Genomic DNA, 22541 nt, shown 5'->3' on the forward strand with positions numbered 1-22541 from the left:
TATGACCATCAAAGCCACAGGGATATCTCTCTCAATTTGAAATTTGATCAATAGCAATTCATTATGAATTTACAGAGCAGCCATCCTAAATTAGACAAGGTAGGCGAAGACACTCTCTCGATTCGGGCAAACTTTCATTATCTGCAGCTTCTCCTCGATGTATTGTGTGCAGACCACTTGCTTACAAGGCAGGGTTTGTTAAGTCACAGGGCAAAATCGATATCTACCTCTTAGGTGGTAACTTCGCAGTGTTTGACTTATGATGTCAAAATAGAGCCTAAGATACACTGGAACATGCATTCAGGCTCACTGGGAGGATGGAGGCTCTGGATGACCAGCATAGCCACAAAAGATGCTCATTAACATTTTAAACCGACATTCCTCCCCACCCCAAGCTGATTTCCCCTTCAGTTGCGTGCTCCATTCTCTCTGTAGGTTCTGCAAAGGTTAAGTGACTCTTTTCCTATAGTCCCCCCCAACCACCTCCAGTAATAGGACTCCCTACATTCTACCATTAGGCATTAGTGAATTCACCATCTCTCACAGTAGAAATAGAGATACTTGAGGCTAGGGGTTAGAAGGGAAAGAGCAGGGTTTTCTAGGAAGGTTGTAAGCTAGCGCTTTATCATGTGAGCATGTATATTTCAGGCTCTCTCAGGGGAACACTGTAACCCATTAAAAATATTGAGACTGAAACTATCAGTGAAATAGATCAGGGAGGGCTGGGTGCCTGTTTCTAGTTCTCCCTGCTCCCCTGATGTCTTTCTCTCCAAAGACCCTAAGCAGGGGATGAAGCGCTGCAAACATGCCTTTGTTCACTGTGCTATTGATAACATGTGATTGGTGACAGATGAATGTCTATATGTTGGGCTCTGTTTAATGTATGCTTTTGAAGGTCATGGCACACTCAATGACATGGGGATGAGCTGTCATTTCCTCCCTTCTTGGCTAAAAGCAACACATGGGTAAGATCTCCTAGTCATTGTTTGGGTCACAGTTTAGGCTTAAAAGCAAAATAAATAAATAAATAAAAGAATTCTGTTGTTAGTTAAGGCAACTCACCTATCTTGACATTTAATCAAGTAATTCCATGCTAATGAAAGTCCAAACACAACTGTTCTGAACCACATCAAAGTAAAAAGACAGGCGTTATTTTGATGGACACACCATGCAACTGGGCAATTTCCACTTGCTAATTGACTGATTTTAAAAACAGAAGACTCTGTCTCTCTCATGCCTTACTACTTATAATATGTGTTAAAAGAAAGGAAATAGATCTTTAACTAATGGAATGAAGATCCTCTTCTTATAAGACAGAGATTATTATATTCCCCAATGCCTCCCGCTTTATAGAGTCAGTCTTTTAGGGCCTATAATATAAAACAGTCATTCCATAAAGATCCCAAATAATCCCACAGAAACCCATGTGAACCCAGACATAATACGTCCCAAAACATAGAAGTCCCATGCCTGTGTGCCTAAATCTCCCCTATTCAGTATTTTAATGTTAAGAGCACTGATTATACTGTAATATTTTATTGTGGCTTCATTCAATATAGTCTTACTTTTCTGGATCATGTATTATTAAAACCGGAAATAAAACATCCAAGTTAGCAAAATGCCTACTGTCTTTTTAGACAGCAGAGCCTAAAAGCTCCAGCTATACTGCAAAGATATGACTTTTTTTTTTAACTCAACCTTCTAGCATGACCGACTGCAGCATGTGAAGGGAAAAAAAGAAAAACAAAGGATACTGAGAGTCGGATGGATGCACCAAGAAGTAGCGATGTTTGTTACCTGCAGAGGTGTTACAAGAAATTTCATCTGCTGCAACGAAGACGAACTGATTTCTGGAAGAGAAGATAAAATTCACAATACTGCTCGCTCACAGGGAAATGCACTCTCTGCCAATTGGTTCGATGTAGTCAGATGAGGTAAGGGAAGGGTGCTGAGTTTGAATGGATGTTGCAAGGAAATGTGTTGCTATTGTGGGCTTGGAGAGTTGAGGAAGATCATGAAACAGGCATGCGAGGGAACCCTTCCACAAAATCATGGTGATGTCAGAACATGGACCATGTATAGCTGTTGCATGAGATATTAATACTATGTGTTACTAACATGTTATCATGCCAGGGTGGGTTTCTAAGGCTTAGGGTTTTTCAAACTGAGCTTCTATGGATTTCTTACACTCAAAGGAGACTATGCTAAAAAGAAAAAAATAGACATTAGAAAAAGAGTATACTGCAACTAGCTAGGAAAATCATACAATTCCAGACTTTATTACTATTATAGTATAATATTAAAAAAATTTTTAAAGGAAAGAAAAAGCAATGCCATCATTTCTGAAGAGAACGTTAAATGGTGTTGTGTTATGGATAATAATTTTCTCACCAAATGAGGCTTGCTACATAAAGAAGGTAAGAGAACTCATCAATTGAAATAAACCCTGTCTTGCCAAATTATTTTTAACGATGCAGTATTAAAAAAGAAAATAAAAATGGAAAACGCTATTTCACTTTGATTTAATAAATCCAGAAAGATGATAAAAGTCTCTTAAGATGTTTCCAACTGTGGCATTTCCACAAGGTAATGTATTCTAATCCAGGGGTACTGTCTGTTTCTCTAGAAATAAGAACATCTGTGTCAGGCAGATTACAAAAATGTCCCAATGAGATCGGCAAGGCTCTTAAATGCCTCAGAGGTAGGAGTACTAAGGCTTCTAATTCTTATTTGTTAGAGTCTTCTGTGCATGGGAATCATCTAGAACCAAGACAAATGCATTTCAGTTTGATTGGTCTAGTGATTGAGCATCTCTTAAAACATCTTAAGAAAGTTTTCCTGTTGCAGAAGGTAACTCCCTGAAATATACATGGAGCTACCACTTGGAAATTCACTAGAATCTAACATTCAGCTGAAGATTTTCATCATTGCCATGACAATGAAATCTTAACAAAACTCATATGTGATCTGAGGACAGCATTTTTTATGTTTCTCATCCACTGTAATAAAAGTCATAACTAAGTTCATTTATTACCTCTCTTAAAACAAAGTCAGTGTCTTTAGATGTTGGCTATCTTTCAGCTCTGACACAAACTTTTCAGGCCCCATAAGTACCTGGCATCAAATTTTCAAGGTTTGAGGAGCACTAAACTTAATATCCCTGAAAATGAAGATGCTTGAGTTGAATATCTGTTTTGACTTGCTCACCTTGGACTGACTCTAGAGGCATAAGACATAGATAGCTCAAATTACAAATATATTATTGGGTGGATCAAACAAGCACTTTGGAAGGACCTCTGTTTCTAGCACACCCATAAGAACAACCTACAGTAACCAAGAAGGGTCATCTGGTTTATCCAAAGAGACAAGCTCTTTGGAACAGCTATTCACTTATCAACGAGGCAGGGCCTTGTTCATGAGGTGGCTCCATCGCATCCCTACTCACTCATCCTAAAGACAGTACTACCTTGAATCTCTCCTCTGAATTTTCCCTAAGGGACTGTCAAGCATGCTAGATTCCGGGAAAACCATGGGAGGCAACAACAGAAATAATAAAAAAATAAATGGTCCGATGAAGAGAGAACCTTTGTAAAAATATAGCCTACAAGTATGATTATAAAGAAACTAGACCCTTTTCTTGAATTGTACCAGGTTTTTAGAAAATGTGATGATTGTCCTTCATAGCCCTCTTCTTTTTGACATGATATATTTGCTCTTTAAAAAAAATGCTACTCTTTCTCCATATTCTTCTTATTTTTTTGTTTTTTGTTTGTTTTTTTTAATAATCCGTTTGGCTTTTTCAGTGCCTTTGATTCCTGAGTAAATTTCCAAACAAAGGCAACTACTCCTGTTGATGACTCACTGTCTTCAGAAGAGTTGCCTCAGATGACCTCTGACTATCAAATCAAGCCTATATCAAACTTTAGAGTTATCATCAACAGTGATATTTAAAGGAAGGTGCCATGGACTCTGCAGCAATGCCAAAAAGATATATAAACATATTTCTAAAAAACAGTAGCCATTCAGATGTATTAATTCTGTACTGACTTTTATTTTTTTAATCCACACAAGCAATCTCCCTCCATCCCAGGAAGTCTATCCTCTCAGAAAAGTATGGTTTTTACAGAGCTCATTAATTCCCTGGAGTCAGCCTGTGTGATCACATCTCCCTCTAAACTACACTTTCTTTCATCAGTTGATTATGAGTACAGTTAATAGAAAATGCCTGTCAAATAAGAGCCTGGCAAGGGATACCCCACAGATCAGGTCAAGAGAGGAATGAGGAGAAGAAGGGGCGGGTTTCACTGTGGTGTCTATGTCCCCTCTGATGCTGTTGTTTAATTGCTAAGTAATGTCCAACTCTTTTGTAATCCCATGGACTATAGCCTGCCAGTCTCCTCTGTCCATGGGGTTTTCCAGGCAAGAATATTGGAGCAGGTTGCCACTTCCTTCCCCAGGGGATCTTCCCGACCCAGGGATTGGGTCTCCTGCATTGGCAGGGGGGTTCTTTACCACTGAACCACCCGGGAAGCCCTGCCTCCTCTGTTAGGACATTTTTATGTGGTTCTGTTTCTCCCTGCTTTAACTTGAAGATAAACTATTTATCTTAGATTGCCCATAAATGATCCAACCCTCTCCGTGAAATCATTTACTCCAAATGACCAGAGAGAGGTGTGATCAAAGAGATTAACAATGTAGCAAAGCAGTCTGCTGTGCCCTAAGTGACAGGAAAACTCAGTGATCAGAGCAACCCAGGTGTGCTCTGGACATCCGGGTCAACTCTTAAGAGGGGAAAGGAGGCTGGCCTGGGCCCTGTCCCCTTTTGCTAATCCTAGTCTGCTCCTCACTCTCGACTCAGACCTGAGGATGTAAACTTCAAACGCAGTTAGATCTGATTTTTTAGCCAACTGGTTTGTTCAATGATTGTCAATGATTAAGTCTGGCAGAATCTTTCTCAACCTTGGCCAGACAGAGTAAACACCCAGTGAGCTTCTAGAAAACCTAGTGACCAATTAAATGGGTAGCTCTGGGAGTGGGTCTCAGGCATCAATAGTTTCTAAAGACCTCCAGGTGAGTGTATTACACAGCCAAGAGAGAAGCACCTGTCTAGTTGACTGGTTCTCACCTTGGCAGCTCCTAGATTCATGGTGATGTTAAGTAGCAATTCTAAGTCTAAGACATGACTGACTCTTTGTGACCACATGGACTGCAGCATGCCAGGCTCCTCTGACCATGGGATTCTCCAGGCAAGAACACTGGCGTGTGTTGCCATTTCCCTTCTCCAGGGGATCTTCTTGACCCAGGGATTGAACCCATGTCTCCTGCTTGGCAGGCAGATTCTTTACCACTGACTCACCAGGGAAGCCCTCCTAGATTCACGTGTGCTAAGTTGCTTCAGTCGTGACCTACTCTTTTCGACCCTATGGACTGAAATCCACCAGGCTCCTCTGTCCATGGGATTTTCCAGACAAGGATACTAGAGTGGGTTGCCATGCCCTCCTCCAGGGGATCTTCCTGACCCAGGGATTTGACCCCTTTCCTGACCTGGCAGGTGGGTTCTTTACCACTAGCACCGCCTGGGATAGCTGAACTCTGCTCTGGTGGGTCCTGACTTCATGGGTCTGGGAGTGAGTCTGAAAAGAGGCAGCGGTTGCTCAGCCATGGCCACAAAGCACTGGGGATGCTACAAATGCAGAGTGGAAAGGGGGTTGGAACACGGAATTGGTTATAGATTTTGCTTCTCTTGCAACTTCCATTTTGCCACCTTCCGTGCTGGTCTCTGAGACAACCTAGTTACATGGTTTCTGAGGCTGGATCATAGAAAACCACACATGACCCAGGACTGGTTACTTTTACTTTCTGAAAGCCTTCTCAGAGAATGAACTTTAAACCCCATTTCTGCAGGAGAAGCTGATGAAATGTGGCCATAATATCATGCTCTCTGTTTTTGCTTCCTCCTCTGATCCTCTTCTTCCCGATGGGTTTACTCAAGCTCATCTTGGCAGGGTCTTGCCATTTTTTTCCTAGTAAGTCTGCATCTAATTCTCTTTTCCATGTTGTTGTTTTTTTTAACCTATAATTCGTCCCCATTTTTGACCCCTCCCTCTACTCCAGAATGTCTCAAACTTCCCTGAAGACAATTACTTAGAATGCTTGTTAAAAAATATGGATGTCTGGGTTTCAGCCCTGACCACCTGCATGAGAATTTCCAGGAGAGAAGTCTGATTATCTGGACAAGACCTCCAGGGAGGGAATTGTGGTCCTGGGTAATTTTTTTTACCATGGAGAAATTTGGGAAAACTTGCTGAGACATCTCTTGCAAATTCATTTTCATTTTCGCTTCAAAGCCTGCCTTTCCCAGAAGACTGCTGGATAGAGGGAGGCTTTGTGGAAGAAGAGAGGATGACTAATTTAAGAAAAATGAGGATATAGTCAATTACTGAGCACAAGACAGAAGGCTGTGTTCCTTTCGATCCTTTGGAATGTGGACACCAAAGGGCCACTAGCTAACAGTGATGGAGCACTTATCCATGACAGGTGGTTGCTGAGTGCTGTATGTATGTATTCATTCATTTATTTTTCTTGACAATCTCTCTTATCCTCCCCATCTTCACAGATAAGGTAACAGAGACAGAGAAAGGTCATGTAATGTGAACGAGATGTTAACGGATGGAGGTAAACTCGAGATAGCTGCATTGAGTGAAGACTCTTGTGTTTTTGTTTTTTTTTTTGCTTAAATATAAAAATCATAATCAAGATATTTTGATATTTTATTCTGTTATTTATAACTAAAGTATAGCTGATTTACAATATTATATTAGTTTAGGGTGTACAACATAGTGATTCAGTATTTTTCTAGATTGGACTCCATATACAGTTATTATAAAATAATGGCTAAGTATCCCATACTTTATAATATATCCTTGTTCTTATTTCTTTTTATACATTGTAGTTTGTATCTATTAGTCCCATATCCCTATGTTACCCCTCCTGTCTTCCTTTCCCCACTATTCCCTAGATCTGTGAGTCTGTTTATTATATACATTCATCTGTTCTATTTTTTTAGATTCCAAGACCCCAAGTCTCATTCACTCTCTAAGATTCTTCTCAGGGATGCTCCCACAAAGGGTATGGAGCCCATAATGGGTGTGGCTTGTCTATGGAGGAATTTTCATAGTCTTTTTCTCTTTTAATCTATTACCAAACTTCATGATGTTTTATGATGATTTCCATAGATCAGGGATCCCAAACCTCTGGGATCTAAGGCCTGATGATCTGAGGTGGAACTGATGTCATAACAATAGAAAAAACTGCACAATAAATGTGACGCACTTGAATCATCCCCAAAGGATCCCCCAACTCTACCCCCATCCATGGAGAAACTCTTCCACAAAACCAGTCTCCGGTGCCAGAAAGGTTGGGCACCTCTGCACAGACCGGCCACCTAGACACTGGATCTGACTCTGCTGGTGGGAACACTTAAATGAGTCCTGGAACTTGCTATATTTTCCTTAATATCTTGCTTTTCATCTTAGGCTAAATCTCATCTCTCGGCAATTTTCTTTTCTTCGACAAACCACCCACGGCTGAATTCTAAGAGTCAAATGAAAATAATAGCCAGCCAGGGTTGCTGGAGGAGATGTGAGGGATTAGGTATGAATAAGATACAGAGAAATCTTCCCACCCAGGTGGGGGTGGAGGGAAAGGCCAGACCGGAGATGTCCTTCCATCAAATAATACTGGTCTTAAATTGTACTGTTAAAGGTGCTAGTCATTTACCCTTCTTTGGCCTTTTAGTTAATCTTTGTCTCTATTGTTACACAAAATGCAGGCTTGATGCCACTCACAGTGAGTTTCTTCTTGTAGCCAATGCTATGAATATTCACTCTAACACACAGACACACAGGTATGTGATTAAAATCCTTCAAGGGTATCTTCTAAAGTATTCCTTCAGCCTGAGAAGGGAGTCTTCTGGTCTGACAGATGTCAGCCCCAAAATGGCAATGGACAAAATTAATTTAATTCTAGCTATAAGTTCCAGGGTATCTGTTAGTTATAGAGGTTCTCATTATAGTACTCTAAGATTCTTTTAAAAAATATAAAATACCAATGACCAGGGCTCCCCAGGTGGCTCAGATGGTAAAGAATCTGCCTGCAATGCAGCAGGCTTGGGTTTGATCCCTGGGTTGGGAAGGTCCCCTGGAGAAGGGAATGGCAACCCACTTGAGTATTCTTGCCTGGAGAATTCCAAGACAGAGGAGGCTGGTGGGCTATACAGTCCATGGGGTTGCTAAGAGTCGGACATGACTGAGTGACTAACACTTTTTCTTTCAATGATCAGACCATCTTTTAAAATATAACATATTCATGACCAGATCCAGTCATTTAAATCAGAATTCTGGAGAGTGGTACCCAGGTAGGTCCAAAAAGCCATGCAGGTGTTTCTAATGTCTGCCAGCACTGAGAACTAATTTCTCACATATGTTCTCTGAACATAGGTACCTGCCTTTACAGGAAATAAGAATTGCATGTTCTTTTGTTTTTTAAATTAAATTGTGCTACTGTTGATGTCCATCATTTATAGTTCTTGATATTTTAATTATTGGCATTTGTAATTAATACATTGTTCAGTATATTTCTCACTTTTTAAATAACTATGTTTACCAGATGATTCTTTTTAGACACATAAAATTCAGGTAGAAAGGTACACTAATCAGGTCGTTGGTCAGATTTAAAAAGTTGCTGGACTCTCGGGGAATCCAGCCATGATGGATTCCTGCATAAATACAACATGCAGACAAAGATGCTCCTATTACAGTTCTACTGGGTGCCTTTGCTAAACAGTTTACTGATGTGATTCATTCACTCCTCACATGCTTAAGGAGGGCTTGCAATGGGCCAGCAACCCCTGCTGCTGCTGCTGCTAAGTCCCTTCAGTCGTTTTCGACTCTGTGCGACCCTATGGACAGCAGCCCACCAGACTCCTCTGTCCACAGGATTCTCTAGACAAGAATACTAGAGTGGGTTGCCATTTCCTTCTCCAAGGCAACCAGCTAAGCTTAAGGAATTTGAGGCCATGCTCATGGTCTTTAAACCACTGAGGAGGGTCTATTACTGGGCTTGGCTGTCTCGAAGCTCATAATCTAATTTATATTTCAGTTTTATCACCTTGAAAGGAAGACTGATTTGCTTGTGATCAGTATTTTACCTCTCCCCCCCCCGCTGACTCAGTTCTAAAGTTCTAGAACTGTACAAATTCCAATCAGATTCATATTTTTCCCTGCCCTGTTGTTTTATATATATATAAAATCATATGTACGTCATGTAGAATCAAGATGAAGTACAAAAAACAAGCGAATAAGTAGATTAACTATAGACTCCTTTGAAATGGCTATCCTGATATTTTTTAAAAGAGGAATGCATTCACACCCATTCAAAACTATTTCATGGAGCAACAGTTCCTACACTAACATTGCATACATTAAAAAGTTTAATGCGAAAGGAGTTAAAGCCTGCGAATCTGTCCCCAGTTTGAATCTTCCTCACCAAACCTCTGAGTTGTAGACCCTCAAACGCAAGGGCACCTCCATTTCCTGGAGACCTTGGCACAGCCCTCTTCTGTAATGTTAGTTTCTCCAAAATGTAATACTCTCTCTTGTTCCCACTGCGCTGCTTTTCTCAGCTAAAGTGAAAGAGAACTAGCAGAGTCTGGAAGCTGGGCCCTGCCACGCACAAGCTGTGTTCCAACAGAAAAATCATTTCATCTTTCTGGCCCTCAGTTTTCTCATCTGGAAAATGGGAACAAACAGCACACTTGCACACACGTGTGCACACGCACAGCCGTCTCTTGGGCTTTTTTTTTTTTTGGTATATGTATGTGCAGATCAATGAGAACATGAATGGGAAAGCAATTTCTTTGGGGAATACATTATTGTTCAGTCATGTCTGACTCTTTGCAACACTATGGACTATAGCCCGCCAGACTCTTCTGTCCAATGGATTTCCCAGGCAGGAATACTGGAGTGGGTAGCCTTTCCCTTCTCCAGGGGATCTTTCCAACCCAGGGGTCAAACCTGGGTTTCCTGCATTGCAGGCAGATTCTTAACTGTCTGAGCCACTAGGGAAGCCCATTTGGGGGAAGACATTAATTTTTTTAGCTGCATGGACTCATGAACACTGTAAGCTTCTCTCCCTCCACAAAGACATTGGCTGTTTGTGTTAAGTCCTGGGCTGCTGTGGGTTTAGGGCAAGTGGGGATAGTTAAGAGTCTTTTGAGGTTGTAGGTCATTTTCAGGTGGCTGCAACCTTCAGGAAGGTAAAATTCTACCTCAGCTTTCATTGGGCAGGCAAACGAGGGCACAGTGGGGTACCAATCACAGGTTGGAGATGGGTCTGGGTGATTCTCTGAACAGCATATATTATTCTCTAGAGCAGGAGTCCCCAACCTCCAGGATCTAATGCTTGATGATCTGAGGTGGAGCTGATGTAATAACAAGAGAAATAAAGTACACAATAAATGCAATGCACTTGAGTCATCCCAAAACCATCCACTCCCACCCCAGGACGTGGGAAAACTGTCTACCATGAGATCAGTCCCTGGTGCCCAAAAGGTTGGGGACCGCTGTCTAGGAGAAACCACCTCATATTGAGGAGGGGGTCTCCGAGCTCCTGGAGGCTCAGGAGAAGCACAGGGTGTCCAGGTTGAGCCTCTGGATGGTGGAGAGGCCACACTGAGATGGTCTGGGTCCACCTAGGAGTTGTGTGCAAAACAAAGGGAGCTGATGGTGGAAAGTTCCAGAAACGTCCTAATCCCTGGGGATTCCGAAAACCCACTACCACCACAGCACTGGACTTCTCATCAAGTATGATGGGAAAAGGGCAACATAGGCAGGTTTGGGTTTTTTTTTTCCTTGACTCTTTGAAGTCATGTTGGTTTGGGGGCAGGGTCTACATTGGGAGAATCGATTGTGTTTTCCTACGAACTTGATGCGCCCCTGGCAGCCTGACAGCTCCTCCTTGGACATGAAAAAAGAAGAAATAATCCAGGAGAAAGATGAACAGAAGTACAGGCTGTTTGATCACAAGGTTCCCAGGTGCTTCTTCCTTCAAAACATTTTTGCCCAACCTATTTTTTTCCCCAATTTTGAGATACGATTGACAAATTAACATTGTTTATAACCAGGCTGTACAGCGTGCCTTTTTTTTTTTAAAGGTGCGCAAATTGATGACTTAATACCCATGTATATTGTGAAACGAGTATGACAATCAAGGTAATTAACATATCCATCAGTACACCGCGTCACCTTTCTTTGCCTGCGGTGAGAACATTTAAGTTCTATTCTCTTGGCCAATTTCAGGTCAATGTGTTTTCATGTTTCTAGGATGAAAGTCAAGATTGAAAAACCAACAAAAAATCTTCTAGAGGCAAAAATTTTTGACTCAGAGAACCTGCTGCCACAGGAAGGGACTCATTTTTGAGTCAACGAAACAAATTATGCTCCTAGTTTAGTGATGCTGCTGATAATAATAATAATAAGGATGATGATATTGATGACAATATCCTGAGTGCTACTGAGCATCAGTGCTGTGCAAGGAGCTTTCTCTTCATGAACACAATTAATTCTCACAACCACTCAGGAAGGCAGGCATCACTCATTAACCCCCCACCCCTTTAATGATGAGACAGTGGAGGGTCAATTAGCTTGCCAGTATTATCTTGTGTAGTAAGGAACTTATGAACTGAGATTCAGGCTCTAAATCTCATTCTCTGATTGCAATCTGTAGGCGAATCAGCAGACTGGCCAATGCATGTACCAGTCAAAGAGTAGGCACAAGGAGTGTGAGAGACCCCGCTTTACATCCTGACCAGGGCAATGACAAGTTGAGGAAGCACAGGTTCCCGCATGATAGTGTTACAGTGGGTCCTGAAAGACTGCCTCGTCTAAAAACGATCTGTCCTTTCAGATGGATTTAATTTGCTTGATTTTGTCCATTTATATTCAATGCTTTCTTCTTCTGATTTGGACCATTTTTATTTTATTTTATTTTATTTTTTCATTTTTTTAATTGAAATACAATTGATTCACAGTGTTCTTTAGTTTCAGGTATACACCAAAATGATTCAGTTACACATATTATTTAGTATTGCAATGAATATTGGTTTCTTTTTTTTTTTTAAGAATAAATTCTTAATATCATCAAATATCCTGTGATGTTTAAATTTCCAGTTGCCTTACACACCTCTTTTTTTTTTTTTTTCCTTGCTAATTTTCTGTTTAGTTGATCTATCCATAGGTGTGAGTGGGGTATTAAAGTCTCCCACTATTATTGTGTTATTGTTAATTTCTCCTTTCATACTTGTTAGCATTTGTCTTACATACATGGTGCTCCCATGTTGGGTGCATATATATTTATAATTGTTATATCTTCTTCTTGGATTGATCCTTTGATCATTATGTAGTGACCTTCTTTGTCTCTTTTCACAGCCTTTGTTTTAGAGTCTAATTTATCTGATACGAGTATTGTGACTCCTACTTTCTTTTAGTCCCTATTTGCATGGAAAATCTTTTTCCAGCCCTTCACTTTCAGTCTGTATGTGTCCCCTGTTTTGAGGTGGGTCTCTTGTAGACAACATATGTAGGGGTCTTGTTTTTTGTATCCATTCAGCCAGTCTTTGTCTTTTGGTTGGGGCATTCAACCCATTTACGTTTAAGGTAATTACTGATAAGTATGATCCCGTTGCCATTTACTTTATTGTTTTGGGTTCGAGTTTATACACCATTTTTGTGTTTCCTGTCTAGAGAATATCCTTTAGTATTTGTTGGAGAGCTGGTTTGGTGGTGCAGAATTCTCTCAGCTTTTGCTTGTCTGAAAAGCTTTTGATTTCTCCTTCATACTTGAATGAGATCCTTGCGGGGTACAATAATCTGGGCTGTGGACCATTTTTAAAGTCTTTATTGAATTTGTTACAATACTGCTTCTGTTTTATGTTTTTTTTTTTTTTGTTTTTTTGGCCACAAGGCACGTGGGATCCCAGCTCCCTGTGCAGGGATCGAACCCAAACTCCCAGCATTAGAAGGTGAAATCTTAACCACTGGAACACCAGGGAAGTCCCTCAAATTTCAAATAATTGTGTGTGTATGTGCACGCGCATGTGTGCGTGTGTGTGTGTGTGTGTGTGCTTAATCACTCAGACATGTCTGACTCTGCATCCCCATGGACTGTAGCCCGCCAAGGTCCTCTGTCCATGGGATTTTCCAGGCAAGAATACTGGAGTGGGGTGCCATGTCCTACTCTGGGGATCTTCCTGACCCAGGAATTGAAGCCGCATCTCCTGCATTGCAGGTGGATTCTTGACTGCTGAGCCACCAGGGAAGCCCTCAACCATATATGCTCTAAAAAACCTGTCAATCGTCAAATTATTGATGACACCATGCTTTTCACCACCTTTTTGCAGTTGATAAAACAGTGAGTGTTCACCTTTGCCTCTTTCTGATTCTAACTGGTATATTCTCTCCCTTTAGCAGATGGCAAAACAGGGACTCCACAAAGGCAAGAGGAGTCTGATATGACTTTTCCAGGGTAAGTTTTATAACAGGGAGAGTCTACAGTTATTCACAACCCATGAGGAGATATTGTTAACAGCACAGGATCATTCTGATTAGCTTTGGATCTTTGGGGTAAAGAAAATGATGATCGGTGGCCCTAGGCTAGCTGAGGGAGGAAGTCACAACAAAATGGATTGTGAGGGACAACCAGCCTCGGGCAACTCTGACCTTCTCCTTGAAGAAGGGAGAGAGCAGAGGAGACAGTCACTAGTCAGCAAGTTACAAACTCTCTTACACGTGCAAGACGTGTGGCAGGAGAACCCAGAGTGAACGCTGTTTACTGACCGTGTGCGTGCTAAGTCACTTCAGTCATGTCCAACTCCCCTGCGACCCTATGGACTGTAGCCTGCCAGGTTCCTCTGTCCATGGGATGTTCCAGGTAAGAGTTCCTGAGTGGGCTACCATTTCCTCCTTCAGGGCATCTTCCTTACCCAGGGATCGAACCTGCATCTCTTATATCTCCTGCACTGGCAGGTGGGTTCTTTACCACTGGTGCCACCTGGGAAGCCCCATTGACTGCCTACCGGGGTAGAACTGAAGCACCTCGAGAATGGTGCTTCTCATAAATCGCCTACAAATCTCCCTGGGATCTTAAAAGTGTAGATTCTGGTTCAAGCGGGGCTTGATAGACTGCATGTCTCACAAGTTCCTGGTGAGGCCAATTTGGAATTTGCTTGGTCAAGGAACCACGCTTTGCAGTGCAAGTGTCTAAGGACCCTAAGTGTGAACCCCTCTAACCTTGAAAGTAGAACAGAATAAGGGAAGCACTTCTTTCCCCGCTGTTCGTTAATTTTAAGTTCAAGTCAAAGACGTTAAAGAAAACAATTGAAAAAAAAAAAAAAAAACAGCAGAGAAATTATCATTCTAACAAAGCAATGCAACTAACATTTTCCAGGACACATTTTTTGATGTGTCCCCAGCCCCACCACATGGGCTCCTATTCTAGTTTCTAGAAGTGATCCACAAACCCTTTAACCATGTAGAAATGGTGTGTGTAGGGGGCAAGTCTCTCATCTTTTAATGCAATCAAATTTCAAATGACAACACTGGCCCATGAAAGTAGGGATTAAAAGGATGCTAGAGGGATTATAAGGATGTTAGGAGCATCCAGAGATCCTAGTTTTCTTTTTAAAGAAATTCCACAGCTGCAAAAACACTGGGAACCACTGATCCAGGTTATCAGACATGTGATGCATTTCTAGACTCTCAGGCCAAGGCATTTCAATCTAAGTGATTACAATAATGAAGGGAAAAGGCTGTTTGGTTTTGATTCTGAATCTTCTCTCCCAAATCTATTGATTGATCCAAACATTCACACATCATAATGTAGCAAGAATAAGCTGGGAACAAAGACAGCATGGACAAGTTAGCTATTGCAATTTCCTCTCCTACCCAACTGGTGATGGTAGTTTAGTCGCTAAGTCATGTCCAACTCTCCTGACCCCATAGACTGTAGCCCGCCAGGCTTCTCTGTCCATGGGATTTCCCAGGAAAGAATACTGGAGTGGGTTGCCATTTCCTCCTCCAGGAGATCTTCCCAACAAAGGATTCGAACCCATGTCTCCTGCATTGCAGGCTGATTCTTTACCATTGAGCCACTTGGGAAGCCCCTCCTACCCAACTACCATCCCCCTAAATTCTGATAGCAGTCCCTACTCTAAATGTTTTGGATGTTAATTAAAGATGAAATGCACTATGGTTTGGAGGAGAATCTAATTCCAGAAGAGTCAATCACTGTGATCTACCCTAGGGAGAAAATCATAAGTTATTTATTTCTGTCCAATGACTGTTAACAGGCGTGTATTACACACAAATGTGAAAATAAAATAAAGCCTACATATAAACAGAAGTCAGTTCTTCTGGAAGAGAATTCAAGTTCTCTTCATGGGTATAAGAGCCAGAACTTGCTTTGATAACGTTAAAAGAAATACTAGAAGTTTTTAATAAAAAATTCCTTCTTACCTGCAAAGATAGATCTTCTAGGATATGTGATAGTGACCAAAAGTAAAAGGTGTAGGGGATCGGGTTTAATTTTTGTCACATTCTTGAATGCTTCATGAGCTCAGAGCTTATCTGTGTGTGTGTGTGTGCTAAGTCCCTTCCAGTTATGGTTCACTCTTTGTGACCCTGTGGACTGCAGGGTCCTGCCAGGCTCCTCAGTCCATGGGATTCTCCAGGCAGAATACTGGAGTGGGTTGCCATGCCCTCTTCCAGGGAATCTTCCTGACCCAGGGATCGAACCTGTGTTTCTGTATCTCCTGCATTGGCAGGCAGATTCTTTACCACTAGCGCCATCTGAGAAGCCCCAGAGTCTATCTACGGCCTGTCTGTTCCCTTCCACTTGACTGGAATACTGTCTTCTATGAGGAAAGGTCTTTATTTGCAATGGAAATGGCTGATCCAGAGCCTTCTGTGTACAGTTTCTCATCAGAGGTGTCTGACCGGCCTCTGGAAAGCACTGGGCTTTCTCACCTGCCTCTAAACCCTTCACAGTTGAAGGGTCTTGATGATATTTGAGAGGTTTTATTTGCTTTTTTGTGGCCCATCAAGTCAATGATCTGCAACCCGAAAAGTATGTAATTAGGCCATGACATGACCAAAGGAGTTGTTATATCTTGTCTTGTCACTGGCAAACATAGCTCCCCACATGGCTGTGACAGCCATGGTCTATTGGGTTTGGAATTTCCTTTAATATCTCCCCAACTCCTTCTTGGTCCAGTCTGTTGACTATTACAGGCTTGCTTCTTTTTCTAACGGCTTCAATTAAATTATATATTCAACTGACAGTGCCTAACACCAGTTAAGAAACCATTACAGATTATGGACCCAAGGCAACTGGTTCTTGAAACAAAAATTTGAGCACTTTTTCTCTCAGTGTGTGTGCATGTGTGTGTGTGTGTGTATGCATATGTGTAAATTAAAAATGAGAAACTCAGGGAATACATCAATCAGTAACAGACATATTACTTTTCATCACTGAGGGCTCTGTGTCCGTAAACACAAGTTCCCCAAATCACACTGATGCTACCATCAAGAACTACATACTCCCTCCTTCACTCTTCCCAGGCCATCTCAGTCCTCATCAAATAGAATCATTGTCCATCTGCAGAGCAGGCTGGCAGAAAATATAATTATCGTAGTTACTGTAATTTGTTCGGTGAATGCTCAATCAGAATTATTGATCCATAGGGAAAATAAATAAATGAGAGCATGAAATTCCACTCACTTTTTAATCACTAAGTTGCATCTTCGTTATGACTATTTGAAGCGGCAAACGTGCCTTAGCTCTGACTTTGTAAGAACAGCATAACAGCCAGGACCTAGGCTGACAGACACTGGACTTGAACCCCAATAGCGGGATTTCCCGGGGTGTACATCACCGTGCCTGGACCTGCTTCTCCCGCCCGGGCCTGGGAGTTCCACTGAGGATGCCTATGTGTGCCCTCCTTGTCCTTTGATAGTCCTAGGGGAAGCCTGTGGTCCTAGCGTCGTTACTGACAGGGCGTCCCTTGTCTGATGCGTTATCCCGTCTTAAACAATCACTTAAGTGGCCTATTTAAAATGATCCATCTTAAATGATCATTACACGGCTGCCCTCACTAAACTGCTTCCCTGATCAGATCATTTGTTCCAATGTGGTACTACCACCTGACAGACAGGAGTCAACTGCTGAAAAATTAACTTCAAAAGAAGAACCTACATGGTGCAAAGATTTAAAAAGTGGCAGGAAATGTCACCTAAGACTGCTCACTTTAAGAAAACCTGATTTATCAAAATCTGAACTTTTGAGGACTGATCAATTAAAGGACCTATGTAGTCCCTGAATACATGGTTTTCCATTAAAAAAAGAAAGAAAGAAACAAAGGAAAACAAACAAATTATTCCAGAACTCAGTGGATTCAAAAGGATTAGATTTGCACAGAATCCTACCTAGTCTATTTAAAAGTCATGTCTACAGCATAATCAGCTGAGTAGATTTGATGCTTACCTTCCTTAAACTTTGACTCTGGAATGGGTTAAAGAAAACAGATTCAAACCCTCAGATTCAAATTCTCAGATTAAAACGCTCAGATTCAAATGCTCAGATTCAAACTCTCAGATTCAGGTGGAACTAAAATAACCTAGATAGTCTTGGTTTCCTCCAAGCTCACTCTTGCTCTCCAGATTTAAAACTCTTAGTGGATAATGTTGTTGCTGCTGCTAAGTCACTTCAGTCGTGTTCAACTCTGTGCGACCCCATAGACGGCAGCCCACCAGGCTCCCCCGTCCCTGGGATTCTCCAGGCAAGAACACTGGAGTGGGTTGCCATTTCCTTCTCCAATGCATGAAAGTGAAAAGTGAAAGTGAAGTTGCTTAGTCGTGTCTGACTCCTAGCGACCCCATGGACTGCAGCCCACCAGGCCCCTCTGTCCATGGGATTTTCCAGGCAAGAGTACTGGAGTGGGGTGCCATTGCCTTCTCCAAGTGGATAATGTTACGGGAATATAAAATAAAATATGAATAATTGGAATTGAGGATTATGGAAATAAGAACATGAAAATAAAAACGAGAACATTTTATATAGTCCCCTTGATGTGCTGAATATTTCATAGGCAGTATCTTGAAACTTCCGAACCACTCTGTGAGGTGGAATCAATAAACCCATCACACATGATGTGATGGAAGACCGAGAAATGACTCCTCAAGGTTGCTCTACTAAGATGCTCAGAGCCTGGGGACTAAGGGCATAGACTTCACTCTCAAGCTGAACTGAGCTTCTTCTTCATCCTTCCCCAGTCTTGACTTCCCCATCTGTGAAATGGAGGTGGCAACATCAATTTAATAGGGTTGGTATGCCAAGTCCATGACTGTCTTTATAAAGCACCTTGAACAGTGCCAGTCATAGAGCAAGGGCTCCATACATAGCCACTGTTGCTATCACTGTTATTATCATAATTATTATAATTATCACAGAGAGGTGATCTGAATCAAAGTTTGCCCAGCTACTATATTAAACTTCAAGAAGTCTTAGGAAACAGTAAGAGTACCAAAGTCCTCTGTTTCCACCTAATGAGCATTTTCACAGGAGCATTTTCATATATATGGCAAATTTTATTGATAAAATTTTTTTTTGATCTGGCTTGTGTATCTTGGAAAATGAAATTTACAGACAGTACCTGTTTCCTTCTAGTTACCCTAAAGCTGTCTAGATTAATCAGCTTCACTTTCTCTTCCTGAGGGGACCCTGAGTCACTGGGGGAAAAAAACTGAACCAGTTAAGAAAGTAAACTTTAAACCAAAAATAAGGACAAGAATATAAATAAAAAATAAGAATAGATTATATACACTACTATGTATGAATGCATATTTTCAACCCAGTGTTCTAATTGAAAGCTGTACGTGCTATTCTGGGCACTGCAGTAAAAACGATATAAATACAGACATTAGCGACTCATTCCTATTACAAGTTCACAGAGCAACTTTTTCTTTTTTAAATTGCAGGACCCAGAAGAGCTCATCAGGATGAGTGAAAGTGTCGGTCACTCAGTTGGGTCTGACTCTGTGCGACCCCATGAACTGTAGCCCACCAGGTTCCTCCGTCTCTGGAATTCTCCAGGCAAGAAGACTGGAGTGGGTTTGCCATTCCCTTCTCCAAGGAATCTTCCCGACCCAGGGATCAAATCCAGGTCTCCTGCATGGCAGGCAGATTCTTCACAGTCTGAGCCACCAGGAAAGTCCAATGGATGAGTGAGAACAGTGGAAAAGATTAAAAGCTAAAACCAAGAACAACTTCAACAGAGCACTATCAATAAAAGATACAGAGGAGTAACCACTGCTTGCTGCTACGCTTTAACTCAACATGTTGGGATGTGTTTTGACTCTGGGTCCTGGTCTTAATTGTGGCTCTATCCTCTCTGGACACCCATGAACTAAGCCCTCAGGTCCTCGTCCATCTGAGAATTCTACTGTTGGCGTCACCAAGTTCTACAACACCCTCACTCTATTTTTCCACCGGTGGACTTCTCAAAAAGGATTGAAAATGTAAATAAAATATAATATGGAGTCTATCATAGAGTTGCCAACTTTTGCTTTGCTGAGGAAGAACATTCAAAACAAAACTGGATAAAAAAGGAGAAAGTAAAGCTGTTGTCATCCTTTCATACAAGAAAAGCTATTTTCACAGCATATGGGAAAGAAGCCTGGTTAAAGTCTGGCCATTCTCCGGACAAGAGAGTTGGTCACCATATTACACGGTCCATGGTTTTCTCCTGTCCTGGAAAACTAGTAAATATGTCATCAGAAGCAGTCACCTGGTCTTGAACTGGCCATGGGAGAGAGTATTAAGTCACTTCAGTCGTGTCCGACTCCTTGCGATCCTATGCCAGGCTCCTCTGTCCATGGGATTCTCCAGGCAAGAATACTGGAGTGGGTTGCCGTTTCCTTCTCCAGCGTTTCTTCCTGACCCAGGGATTGAACCCATGTCTCTCACATCTCCTGCACTAGCAGGAGGGTTCTTTACCTCTAGCACCACCTGGGAAACCCAGAGGAGATAGTGCTTCACACAAAGCACGAGTCCAAGGTCCTGAAATCCCTCATCGCACACATCACAGAGAATGGGTGCTTTTTAACCAGAAACAGTTTCAACCTTGATCTAACTCTGTCCACACAAGAGGAACAGGGAAAACTAGGAAACCTCCCTCCTATCTCTGCTTTTGCATGGTCTACCCTCGTTCAGGAATCCACAGGATCCAGAGATGAAGCTTTCAACAGAAAGAGTAAAACTGTGAAGTCCCTAAAGTATTACAATATTTAAAAATTAACCCTTCTACCAAAAAAAATTTGAAGGGTAAATTAAATTTTTCATTTCACGGTGCTCGTATATATGCTTTGTAGCCTGGCAACCCCTTAGTTTTTAGCCTATATGATTCGATAAATACTCCACAAAAAATGGTATATCATTTTAAATGCAATTATTAGCCTTATTTTAATGGCATTTCTCTATTATTTAATATAAATCCAGGAAGTAAAACATTCTAAAATAGTAGTGAGTACCCACAGGAACGGAAATCAACTCAAACCCCTTTAGTTTTTCAGTTTAGATCAAACTAAGGCTATACATAAGAATTTAGTTCTATGTCCTGGCGTGAAGCTTATTATGAGAGCATAGAGAGATAGTCTTTTCCTATCTGTCCATACTTCCTTCCTTCTTGCTTTCTTTCCTTTTTTCTTCCCTCTTTCTCTCTTCTCTTTTTCTTTCCATTCATCTACCTAACCACTTATGTACCTATCATCTACCTACCTTTCCATCCATCCATCCATCCATCCACCTACCCATCTATGTATGTAGGTACCTATCTATCTCTGTGCTGTGCTGTGCTACATCATTTCAGTCGTGTCCAACTCTTTGTGACCCCATGGACTGTAGTCCGCCAGGCTCCTTTGTCCATGGGGATTCTTCAGGCCAAAATACTGGAGTGGGTAGCCATTCCCTCCTCCAAGAGATCTTCCCAACCCAAGGATCGAACCCAGATCTCCCGCATTGTAGGCAGATTCTTTACCATCTGAGCCACCAAGGAAGCCCACGAATACTGGAGTGGGTAGCCTATCCCTTCTCCAGCAGCTCTTCCCAACCCAGATATCAAACCAGGGTCTCCTGCATTGCAGGCAGATTCTTTACCAACTGAGCTATCAGGGAAGCCCCTATCTATCTCTACCACCATATAATTTTAAATAGGTGATCTATAGATCAACCGCTCCATGACCCCAAAGACATGACTACTTATTGCTATTGAGTTTTAAGAAAGGCTATTAATCTATTTCTCTCTGACACAGAACCTATTATTTATAGGTTATGAGTATCACATTTAAAAGATGTTCTAGCATGGGGCTCATGACTGGCACAACTTGGCATATCCTGACCTCCTTGTATTAAGATTTATTTATCTAGACACGCATATAAGTCCTCCATGAGGTCCTAAGGCAGAAGTGTGTGTATGTGTTGTGTATACATATATTTTTCACATGTATATGTGAGCAATATATATATACAACATACATATATGTATATGTATGAATAGGCAGAGAGCAAGATTATTGATATTGATATTATGGCATTTTAATTGGGCTTCTATTAAGCTGTGATTAGTCAGTTGCTCAGTCCAACTGAGACACTCATGTCCAACTCTGTGACCCCATGGATTGTAGCCCACCAGGCTCCTCTCCATGGGATTTTTTCCAGGCAAGAATACTGGAGTAGGTTGCCATTTCCTCCTCCAGGGGATCTTCCTGACCCAGGGATCGAACCTGTGCCTCCTGAATTACAGTCAGATTCCTTACCACTGAGTCATTGGGGAAGCTCCTCTATTAAGCTGAGCTATATGAAATTGCCAATATTCTACCATTTGGGGCCCACAAAAATAGCGGTTTCATATGGGAGAGTCTAATGTTGCTGAAAAACTTAAAGGTCTCAAAAAAACAAAAAAAAAAAAGGTAGAAAATAAAACAACAAACAGAAGCCTGTTGCTTGCTGTCTCTTTTGCTCAGTCTAGAGGCACCTGTATGGCTGGGACTACTGCTGTAGGTCAAAAGCTGCTAACTTTTAAGGATCTTTATGGAAATGCAAGCGTCCATGAAAACAGTGGCCCAGGGTAACTAGCAGAGCACCTGGGTCGTCATGAAGTCTCAGAGCGAATGCCTCTACTAGTTTCTCCTCTAGCTGGTCTGAATTGAGTTCCCTTCTGCCCTAATGTGGAGGGCTGTTTCCATGCACTGTGTGTTAGGGGATGTTAGGATGTTCGGCAAGCAGGGCAAGCATGACGGATGTCTGCCTTTTTGGCGTGGTAACATTGTCATCAAAGCTGTGTACACATCAGACACGTTTACCCAAATACCTGTAGAGTGATTCATCGAAAAGGAAATCTTCCCCTCTCCCTCCCTGCCTCCCAGTTTGGCTGC

At 41.7% G+C, this 22541-nt stretch overlaps 1 protein-coding gene across 8 annotated transcripts in view; it reads right to left on the reverse strand.

The window, feature by feature from the left end:
• RBFOX1 (RNA binding fox-1 homolog 1) overlaps positions 1-22541 on the reverse strand; it is a 442476-nt gene that overhangs the window by 18712 nt on the left and 401223 nt on the right. For 4 of the 8 annotated variants that reach the window (XR_011462653.1, XM_070362802.1, XM_070362798.1 and 1 more), the window contains exon 12: positions 1798-1850. The exons of the other annotated variants lie outside the window; for them this stretch is intronic. Coding sequence is in view for 3 of the 4 variants with exons in the window: in XM_070362802.1 (XP_070218903.1) it covers positions 1798-1850 (53 nt within the window). In the remaining variant the exon portion in view is untranslated. The remainder of the gene's footprint in view (positions 1-1797; positions 1851-22541) is intronic. 8 annotated transcript variants of the gene reach the window in all.

The sequence above is a fragment of the Bos mutus genome, chromosome 25, assembly GCF_027580195.1.
Source record: "Bos mutus isolate GX-2022 chromosome 25, NWIPB_WYAK_1.1, whole genome shotgun sequence".
Taxonomy (NCBI): domain Eukaryota; kingdom Metazoa; phylum Chordata; class Mammalia; order Artiodactyla; family Bovidae; genus Bos; species Bos mutus.